Genomic DNA, 10579 nt, shown 5'->3' with positions numbered 1-10579 from the left:
ACAATTCAGCTGTGTAACTGTAAACACATAGTACTATTCAAACGAGGCGTTGCCTAAGTAGACACTATATATGCTTACATACTACATACAAACATACCTCTGTGCGCGAGCCTGTGTTTTTTTCCTTTTTCCTTTCCAGAAGTAAAATATTCAAAGCTTGTGTAAAATAATTTGAGCACCATATTGGGGCTTAAGAGTAACCACATCCATTGGAGCATGAGCATAAGTTGGGGAAAGCTCAAACCAGAAACGTTGTAGAATCATAGAGATAGCCAGCTTTGCTTCCAACATGGAAAAGTTTTGCCCAATGCATATTCTTGGACCCCATCCAAATGGAATGAACGAAACTTGCCCTTTTGTTGCCTTTAGAATTCCTTCTGAAAACCTCTCCGGTTTGAATTCCTTTGCATCATCACCCCACAATTCACCATCACGGTGAACCAAACCTGTTGGTATATAAAGGCGTACTCCTGCAGGTAACGTCAGGTGTCCAAGTTTCATATCCCTAGGAACACTTCTAGCAAGCAACATTACTGGGGGGTATAGCCTCAAAACCTCGTATAAAATCATGGTCACCTGTAGCCCAAAAGAAGATTGATAAATACAAAACTCGAGTTCGAAATTTTACTGTCAGGTTCTGCAATAAAACTACAGCATGCAAAAATTGGCTACAATTCGACATCATTTTTTGGCACAACAAATTGACATCATGTTATTTATTCTGAAAAAGAACCCTTCATGTCATAATTTTATTAGAAAATCCCATAGCAAATCCATGCTTCCCTTACTATTTATTATAAATGGAACTATACAGACACTTACAATCTTAAGGTGATTTAGTCCATCAAAGCCTGGTTTTTGGTCGCCAAACACTTGCAAGACTTCATCCCTCGCACGTTTTTGCCAATCAGGATATCTACTGAGCAACACCATAGTCCAAACAAGCAGAACAGATGTAGTCTCTTGCCCTGCAAAATAGAAAAGCTTGCATTCCTCAGTTACATCTTGAATAGTCATACCATTATCCCTGTTATTTCCATGTTCTTCAATTTCCTTGTGATTTGATTCCAGAAGCAAGCCTAATAAATCGCCCTCGGGGGCTTCCCCTTCCTCCACTGCTTTCTCTCTCTTGTTGATTATCACCTTAAGTGAAGCTTGTATATCTCTGTCATTTTTATTCATCCTCCTAATCTCGCCAGTAGGTAGAAACCTACAAATAAACAACCAATGGTGGTGAGTAGGGTAACAAGAAGGAACAACTTGTCTGATTGATTGTTCTATGAACAGGTATTTCTGCCTAGCTTTCAAACTAATTGCTAGAACTTAATGAGTATAATCTGTAACTGAGATACATGTTCCAGTTATATTATTTGATGAATTGGGGATTTTTTTTTTAAAGCACAGAGGTTTCTGTTTTTAATCTCAATTGTATTTGTCGTGAGTTAATTTGTTGTTTCCTATATGATATATAGATAAACTTGCATTAGTTGAATGAAATTAATTTCATTAGCCAGATCCTATTTCAGTCAGAATGTAAGGTATATCATATCTACTGTGTTGCCTTACCTGTATCCAGGAATGTGAACTTTGAAGAAAAGTTTTGTAGCAAGTTCAGCCTGCTCTTTTAGAATTTCAAATATTCTTCTTCCTTCTTCATAGCTACTTCCAAAAGCTGTCCGAGATATAACATCGCAAGTCACATTTTGAAGGAAAGGCCATACGTCTACTTCACATGAGCCATCTGAGGACAACATTTTCTCCCACTTGTAAACCATATCATTGAAGCTTTCATAAAATGCAGGCAACATGATCTGTGGCAAAGTAATACAATAGGAACATTAAATTCCAGCCTCTCACTAACCAAATGAAAATCCACAGCAGGAGCATGAAGCTTCAATGCTTATACAGCAAAGACACGGTTTATTAGCTTCTTATTAAAAGAATGAAAAGAATAGATCCTCCAAGTTGATATTACAAAAGCTTTAAAGGGGAAAGTAGAGTGACCTTCAATTTTTCTGCATTGAATGCAGGATTGATGATCTTTCTGTGCTTCGCCCACTTCTCACCATCATAGTGTGCAAGGCCAGTGAGCAGTAACTTCATGAGTGGATTCAAATTAGGTTTGGTGAAGTCGTAGACCTTGTTCATCAAATCTTTGATTAACACTGGATCTGTAATAACTATCCTTGGTATTGTTCCAATCCACAAAAAACTGTTCTTTCCTGCATATCAAGTGCATCATCACTTAAGAGACTTCAAAAGAAAGGTTTGACTAGTAAGATAATGAATCAAATGCTTTTCTGCTGCAAAACCATTCCATACCCATCTCATACTTAAGGAGTATCAAAACCCAGGAATTCCAAAACACGTTACTGTTTCGAACAAAATTCATGACCAAAATATAACTGAGACTTTAGAGGAGTGGAAGAAGCGTAATCTATAAAAAGCATACCATATTTGTTGACAATATGATTGAGAAAAGGCGAAGCACGAGGAATGATATCGTCAGAAAGATTCATGGGTTTGGATTTGGCTTGCACACGCATGTTAAACATTTGGGTTGAATCCCCAGTGAGAAGCTTATACTGAGTTCCTTTAAGGCCTTGTTGCCTGAGAAGCCTCTCCAGATTCTTCGGCCTCAGCCATAGCCAGTTCACCACCTTCCATGCCCATACCAGAACTAGAATCGCTAGCAAACCGCAGATCGCGAATTTGGCCCTTGATGCTTCCATTCCTATCAGTGAACAAGTGATAGGAAGAAACTGAAGAGTGAACAAAGTATCTGATTAGGATTATGAGCAGGAAAAAGGACGAGACACTTGAAGAAGAAACAAAAATTGTATTGATCGCTGAACTTGATTTTCTCACTCCACAACTCGATTTTCTGCTCTCTGTTACACTTTTATGGACACTTGTTACTTTGGTTTCGCCAACTACACCATGCATAATTGTTTAAAAACAAGTCTATTTACACTAGTAGCGAAGACTAACATTGCTTCTTTTTTCTTTTTCAATCCTCTTTCTTGGAGGGGAAGGAAAAATTCACTTGCACTCCAAGCTTTCTGCCCTTTAAATTTTCTTTTCTACTCTGTCAATATGTAGTTTGTTTAAACGTGGATATAGACTTTTGAAGTTTGCGATGGTATTTAATACAGAAAACTCTTGATGGACCTGTACTGGAACTTGGAAGACGAGATGATGATGACGATATTGGTTAGAAAAAAACAAATTGACTTTCATCAACACAAAACATGAAAACATAAGAGGAAAAGTTTTCTAATTGGCGTGTTGGAGTAGTAGTACAAGGAATATCGTGAGTTGGGAAAGATTATGGGAAAATCACAAGTAGTTCCAAGCTTAGGCACTTCATAACAAACGAATCCGACAATTTTGTCTAATTTCAGGTATGATTATTTATAGGATTTGCGTGGCATTTCTATGATAAGTACTATTCTGCGAATCCATTCAATTTTTACATGTTTTTTTCAAAATTTACTACACGATTTATAATTGTTTTTTTTATTTTCACTTGTCATTCTTCGAATTTTACAGGACGAACCAATTTCAGTTAAAACCTGTAAAATTGATGATTGTCTTTATTTTAAACCTTTTGTTTGGCTTTTCTTTTAATATGTTAATTATTAACTAGTCATATTTTTGTATTCAAATAAAAACTGAGATTAGCCTTATTTATTATTTATGTAAGATCATTATATCATCGAACGGTAAACTCATATCTTGACCAGTTTTATAGTTGATTTGATTTTCCTAATATTACTTGTATATATTTAAGGCGTTACAAATCGAACTAATTATTAAACTGTTCAATACATTGATTTATAAATATAATTTAATGCTCAAACGAGTTATGATTAAATTAATATATTTTAAATCTTATATCAGTTGTTCATACATAAATTTTTTTTAAAAAAAACAATATAATGAAATAAAAATAAAAAAGGTAAAGAAAACAAGTAATATATTCTTGAAATATTCAACTAAAAATAAAAAATTAAAGTGAAGAATTATTCATGATCATGGGCCAATGACTTGACCAATTCAACGATGGATCTAGTTTTAAATAACTCCAACATAAATCATGAATAATGCTTTTTTTAATAACAATAATGAATAATGCTAATCTTGATTCAAATAGGACTAATGAATGATTAATATATTAAAAGAATATAACATTTATAATATACTCTATGATCTTGCATGAATAGTTAATAAGCAAGATACCAAGCCAACTCTATACCCACAAAAAAAAAATGCCAAGTCAATTGCCACTTGCCACTTCTCACTATGGATTTTTTTTTATTGATTACCTTTTAACCGAATTACATGAAAATTCTCCTATAGTAGGAAGTCATGGGCTTACGCTTACTTTAGTCTCAGATTGTTAGAATCAATCCGTTTAAATTAAATTTAAAAAAAAATACCGTTTCCTCTTTTTCTTTTTCTTTTTAATTTTGAAAAGATATACACGCTATGATCAATATTAGCATTTAAAAAACAAAAACAAAAAAAGCCTTATAAGGGAGAACTACAATAAAGTCTTAATGAAAGAATATAATTACTGAAAAGTTCCAATAACAACTAAACAATCAATAATAATAAGTTTTAAAATAAAAAATGACAACTTTTAATTTTTCATTTGGGCGTTTTGATAGTTATGTTTTTTTATTGAGATCTCATTATAATTTTCTCTGTATCTTAGTTTCCGGATATCTATAAACTGACAAAAAGCCTTACATGCATCTTTTTCCTAAAATCTCCAAATACCAACAATCTTCCCTAAAAAAGGCTTGCATCTCAAAGAATTAGTTCAAATCAACAAAGTCAGATTAAATCAGTCATACAAAATGTGAAACTAGCCAGCCATTTTTGACGTCTTCTCCATTATTTTAAGAACGAAATTGCCTCAATAAGAGATGCAAACCAATTCAATTGTGAAAAAGGTAACAGTAACAGAACACAAACAAGGTCTTGCCCAAGTAAGAGCTATCAATTTATGCTTTTGCTTTTGCCAGCAGCCAAACGCTCACAGCTTATGTAATATGATATGAGCACCATACTGAGGCTTCAGAGTAAGCACAAACGTCGGAGCATGAACATATGCTGGGGAAAGCTCAAACCAGAAACGTTGTAAAATCATTGACAAAGCCATCTTTACTTCCAGCATGGCAAAGTTTTGCCCAATGCATATTCTTGGACCCCATCCAAACGGAAAGAACGAAGCTCGCCCTTTTGTTGCCTTTAGAACTCCTTCCGAAAATCTCTCTGGTTTGAATTCCTCTGCATCATCACCCCACAATTCGCAGTCACGGTGAATCAAACCTACCGGTATAGAAACTTGCACTCCCCCGGGTATTGTCAGGTGTCCAAGTTTCATATCCCTAACAGCAGTTCTAGCAAGCAAAAGTATTGGTGGGTATAGCCTCAGAACTTCATACAAAATCATGGTCACCTGTAGCAAAAAGAATTACAATAATGGCAAGAAGATTATAGCATGCAAATATTGTTTACAATTTCACATCATGTTATTGACTTTGAAAAAGAATCCTTCATATCATAATTTTACTAGAAAATCTCCTAGCAAATACTTGTTTCAGTTACGGTTTATTATAAAGAGAGCCATAAAGGTGCTTACAATCTTAAGGTGATTTAAGCCATCAAATTCTGGTTTTTGGTTCCCAAATACTTGGAAGACTTCCTCCCTTGCTCTCTTTTGCCAATCAGGGTACATACTGAGCAATACCATAGTCCAAACGAGCAGAACAGAGGTGGTCTCTTGCCCTGCAAAGTAGAAAAGCTTGCATTCCTCGATTACATCATCACTAGTCATACCATCATCCTTGTTTCCGTGTTCTTGAATTTCCTTGTGGTTTGCCTCCAAAAGTATGCCTAATAAATCATCCTTTGGGGCTTCGCCTGCCTTCATTGCTTCCACTCTTTTGTTGATTATATCCTTAAGTGAAGTTCGTACATCTCTGTGATTTTTGTTCATCGTCCTATTAGCACCAGTTGGCAGAAACCTACAGAAAACTACTCCTGGTAATTATGCTGACGTGAAGGAACGACTAGTCTGAACGATACAACTTGTAACTAAGATAATTCGTGTTCTAATTATCTTATTTGATAAATTGGGAATTGTTCAAAAGCAAAATGCTTTGGAATCTCCGTTGTACACATTTTCTGATACGCGTATGCTTATATCAGCTGAATAAAACTAATTTCATTAGCGTGATACTATTTTAGTCAGAATGGTAATGTATATAAGATTTACTGAGTATTTTTACCTGTATCCAGGAATATAGACTTTCAAGAGAGCGTTCATTGCAAGTTCAGCTTGCTCTTTTAGAAGTTCAAATATTCTTTTTCCTTCTTCATAGCTACTTCCAAAAGCTGTTCGAGAAATAACATCACGAGTCGCATTTTGAAGGAAAGGCCATACGTCCATTTCACATGAGCCATCTGAGGACAGCGTTTTCTCCCACTTGTCAACCATATAGCTGAAGCTCTCATAGAATGTAGCCAACATGATCTGTGGCAGAATAATATGATGGGAAGATTAAGTTTTCAGCCTCTTACTAAGTGAACATCCAGAGCAAGAGCACGATGCTTAGTTCCTTATTCGGCAAAGAAATGGTGTGGAAAGAGCTTATTAAGAGAGTAAAGAAAAGAGCCACTTAAGGAAAAGTAAAGCAACCTTCAGTTTTTCTATATTGAATGCAGGATTGATAATCCTTCTGTGCTTAGCCCACTTCTCACCCTCATAGACTGCAAGACCCGTAGCTAGTAACCTGATCAGTGGATTTGAATGAGGTTTAGGGTAGTCATAGACCTTGTTCATTATCTCTTTTATTAGAACTGGATCTGTAAGAATTATCCTTGGTACTGGTCCAAGCCAAATGAAGGTGCTCTTTCCTGCACATCAGGTATGTCATCACTTATAAGCGACTTTTAAAGAAGGATTAAACTAGTATAGTAATGATAAAAAGAATCGAAGCGAATACGTGTCATACGTGCTTATCATCAAAGCATGTACTGCCTTTTAGAGGGAGAGAGGGAGAGAGGGAGAGAGAGAAGAAAGAAGTGACAACTGTGATGTTGTGATAGGCATACAGGACCCAGAATCAATTTGAGAATGTTAATTCATTATACGATAATGTGAACGCATTTTCTCCAAAAGTTGCAGATGAAAGACTGAAATCATGCCCTTTATAAGATATGAGTTACATTTCTTTGTGGAAAAGGCGATAGCATATTCTTTTTCTCTGCTTTTTGTTTAAAAGGCAAGCAGTGGCATTTTCATCTTTTGTATAAAGCTAATAGGAATTAGATGGTGAAGATACAGAGAAGCATAGTTTCCTTTAAGGCCCACGTGAAAGGAGAAAAATGCTTCAGAAAGGCTCCTCTGAAAAGGATTAAAAAAGTCCTGAGCGATAAATACAAGAAAAAGTTTAGACAGCACCAATCAGGCATCCTAACCTCATGGACCAATTCGTGTCATGAATGAAGTTTCTCAAACAGCTTCCAGCTTCCTGGGTTTTTACTGGGTTTATAATTAATTCAGCATCACCTCACTAAGTTTTTAATGGAACTCTGACGAGCTAAATGCTTCGTAGGACACTCTTTTGTTCGCTATAACATTATGAGCACCCTAACTCAATAGAACTATACTCAGAAGAAATAAGGAATTACATTCCCCAGAGCACCCAGAAGGAAGGTATGGCCATTAATTTGCAAATCATATGATGAAAAATTTAACAGCAGAATACAATAAGCCATAAGGTTTGACCTGCCAAACCATTCGATATGAATGTCAGACAAAGTTCAACAGCTGATTCAGAGCACCTCCTCTGGAGTATACTTAAGAGTATAAAAATCCAGGATGCTTCAAAACAAAAGGTGGCAAGAAGATAAACCACCCATAAGAAATCAATAGGAGATGCTTAGGAAACCAAAAACTTCTACAGTTTGGAGCAAGATTCATGGCCAAAGTATGATTGAGAGGAGTGGGAGAAGCGTAAGGAATGAGAAGCATACCATATTTGTTGACAATATGATTGACAAAGGAAGAAGCACGAGGGAGGATATCGTGGGAAAGATCCATGGGTTTGGATTTGGCTTGCATATGCATATTAAACATTTCAGTTGAATCCCCAGTGAGAAGCCTATATGGATTGCCTTGAAGGCCTTGTTGTCTAAGCAGCCTCTCCAGCTTCTTCGGCCTCAACCACAGCCAGCTCACCACCTTCCATGCCCATAACAGAACTAAAATTGCCACCGGAACGCAAGTTGTGATGATGGCCTTTGAAGCTTCCATTTTTAATGGTGAAGGAAGAGCAGAGAAGATTTCGTCGGACTTGGTGGGATTGAAATGACGATGTTGAGAAGGTGCGAGGATAGAGATGCAGGGATATAGTGAGGCCAAGTTCCTTCTTTTTTGTGACGAAGGTACTGTGCTTCATGCTTTTAAAATTTTGAATCTTCCATCGCCGTACTCTTTCCGATGCGTCCTTTTCTGGGCAGCACGGTAAACAGTAGTAGTATTTGGTTGGGTAAAGGCGTTCGTTAAGCCAAGCGTTTCCCTTCGGCCCTTTCTTTACCATTAGGCTTCCAAACAAAGAATTGGGATTCTGCAGATACCGCTGTCATTACTCTAATTATTGCAGCTTTGGGAGATGAGCTTTGATTCTTTATTTCCTGATCTCTTGCTCTGTCTTCCATTGGATGCTGACATTGTCGAATAATTTAAGTACGAGAGAATAATAATAAAACTGAACTGAAACATTTTCTTTTTTTTTTTTTAATTTTCACCATGGCCGGCTATAAACTTTCACCTGCTCTCCTCTGTCATGGATCCGGTTGCATTCAATGTCACTTTGGTTGTTCAGTCCCCAAGAAGAGAAGTCAACTTGGTTGGCGGGAATCATCAAGTCGGAAGGGAAGTAGGATTTCATGAAGGTGTGTGATTGTTTGGTTGATTATGAGCATGCTTGGATCTCAGTTTGCAACACCAAAAGCCCATTGGAAAGAGTGAAACTGAAGTTACAAACTGAGTTAGACAAAAATTATTATTTGGCTGGGTTAACTTTTCTAACCAACTTCTGGTTTTCAATCTCAGTTGGACTCACCAGAGAAAAATTTGATTTTTCAAACTGTAATATCAAACGGTGATTATTAAAAATGAGCATGCCAGATTTACCTTCACATTTTCCCCTCTGCCTCATCTCCTTCATTAGTATAATGAGCTTTTATTCAGACCAAATAAATTTTAATTTATATTCATGTTTGTCCATTATGTATATTTAATTAATTATCTACGACGTATTTTTAAATTTTTCTTTGTAACAAATATTTTTATTTTATAATTTTACAAATAAATTATTTATATCTTATCATAATAATTTTAAGTATTTTTTAAACTATTATCACATTAAAAACATATAATTTCAAACATCACTATTCAATAAAATCCATGTCATTTTCGGTCATTTTACAATTAAACTAACTTTTCTAGTAATCATCTAAAAAATTTTTAACTTTTTCAACTGACTTTTTAAAAACATCTATCCAAACATATTCTAACTTACTTTTATTTTAACTTTAACTATAAAAATCAGTTGAGTTAAAAATCAGTTTTAGCCAATATCAATTCAAACATACCCATTAGCTGTGGCCATTTGGCTGCAGAGGGAGCGGTGATTCCATTTCCCAACATCAGGCGGAACGTGGATTCCAACTCAATGTCAGGGGGAGTGCGTAAGATTGATTTCTTGAATAACTGAGTAAACACGACAAGATCGATGTGTCTGCCACTCGGTTATTATAATGCCATAAGAACATTTGAAAAAGGAGATGCTGTTACGTGGGTATTATAAATTATGTCGGTGGGAGAGGGTAAGATTAATTTATAATGCATTAGAAGATGCAGTTGCGCGGGCATTATAAATTATGTCATGAAAAGTAATCTCGTTTGGGGTAGATCTTTTTTTTTTTTTTGGCCTTGAAAGTTTGGGTAGATCTTTGATTTTCTTTTCAAATCTACTATATAATAACTAGTTGACTAATTTAAATAGATTAAGAAAACAAATTAAGTTAGTTATTTATAATAAATAGGTATTGTCTTTTCTAAAATATCCTTATTAATCAAGTTTGTTGGTTAAAACTATTATTATTAGAAATACTATCTTAAAAAAATGAATAAATATGAGAGATAAAATGGATTGGAGTCTTATATTTAGGACCAAAACAAAAATCAAATGAAGTCTTATATTAAGGATTGGAGGTAATATTTATTAGTCGATAAATTATTAGAATAAACTATATATATTGCTAGATGCAATTATACTACTACCGAAAACAACCCAATTCTAAATATTATTAAACCCTAAATGTGAATAGCAGGATTCGAATCTTATGTTGGTTAAACTATACTATCTCTAATCTTAAATATAAGAGCTAGTTAACTAATTTGAGCAGATTAAGAAAATAAGTTAAATTAGTTATTTATAATAAATAAGTATTGTCTTTCCTAAAATATCTTTACTAATCAAGTATATTGGTTAAA

The 10579-nt window shown here is 35.0% G+C and overlaps 2 protein-coding genes across 3 annotated transcripts; both read right to left on the bottom strand.

Moving 5' to 3' along the window:
* Positions 1-8: 8 nt before the first annotated feature.
* On the bottom strand, positions 9-2816 carry LOC114743137 (cytochrome P450 716A67-like). Its single transcript, XM_028931328.1, has 5 exons — positions 2453-2816; positions 2005-2222; positions 1567-1811; positions 823-1210; positions 9-576 (listed from the first exon to the last, which is right to left on the bottom strand). Exons 1-5 carry the CDS (start codon positions 2730-2732, stop codon positions 151-153), a joined length of 1557 nt encoding a protein of 518 aa, XP_028787161.1. The 5' UTR covers positions 2733-2816; the 3' UTR covers positions 9-150.
* A 2072-nt stretch (positions 2817-4888) lies between these two features.
* Positions 4889-8476, bottom strand: LOC114743138 (cytochrome P450 CYP72A219-like). 2 transcript variants are annotated; one of them, XM_028931330.1, is made up of 5 exons: positions 8053-8476; positions 6713-6930; positions 6303-6547; positions 5654-6038; positions 4889-5470 (listed from the first exon to the last, which is right to left on the bottom strand). In XM_028931330.1, exons 1-5 carry the CDS (start codon positions 8330-8332, stop codon positions 5045-5047), a joined length of 1554 nt encoding a protein of 517 aa, XP_028787163.1. In that variant the 5' UTR covers positions 8333-8476; the 3' UTR covers positions 4889-5044. The 2 variants fall into 2 exon arrangements, with proteins under 2 accessions (XP_028787163.1, XP_028787164.1); XM_028931331.1 differs by having other exon boundaries at positions 5654-5993.
* Between the last annotated feature and the right edge of the window lie 2103 nt (positions 8477-10579).

This window comes from Neltuma alba, unplaced genomic scaffold, assembly GCF_004799145.2.
Source record: "Neltuma alba isolate B1F8T4 unplaced genomic scaffold, ASM479914v2 tig00003950_pilon, whole genome shotgun sequence".
In the NCBI taxonomy this organism is placed as follows: Eukaryota; Viridiplantae; Streptophyta; class Magnoliopsida; order Fabales; family Fabaceae; genus Neltuma; species Neltuma alba.
The sequence above is the reverse complement of the archived record's forward strand: the minus strand, read 5'-3'. Positions and strand labels throughout refer to the sequence as shown.

Excerpts from the sequence above, each read along its gene's own strand:
- LOC114743137 (XM_028931328.1), bottom strand. The coding sequence starts at position 2,732 with ATGGAAGCATCAAGGGCCAAATTCGCGATCTGCGGTTTGCTAGCGATT. Across the intron at positions 1,812-2,004 it reads TCAATGCAGAAAAATTGAAG|ATCATGTTGCCTGCATTTTA; the intron begins GTCACTCTACTT and ends ACTTTGCCACAG. Across the intron at positions 1,211-1,566 it reads GTTCACATTCCTGGATACAG|GTTTCTACCTACTGGCGAGA; the intron begins GTAAGGCAACAC and ends GTTTATTTGTAG.
- LOC114743138 (XM_028931330.1), bottom strand. The coding sequence starts at position 8,332 with ATGGAAGCTTCAAAGGCCATCATCACAACTTGCGTTCCGGTGGCAATT. Across the intron at positions 6,931-8,052 it reads TCATATTGTCAACAAATATG|GAAAGAGCACCTTCATTTGG; the intron begins GTATGCTTCTCA and ends CCTGATGTGCAG. Across the intron at positions 6,039-6,302 it reads GTCTATATTCCTGGATACAG|GTTTCTGCCAACTGGTGCTA; the intron begins GTAAAAATACTC and ends AGTTTTCTGTAG.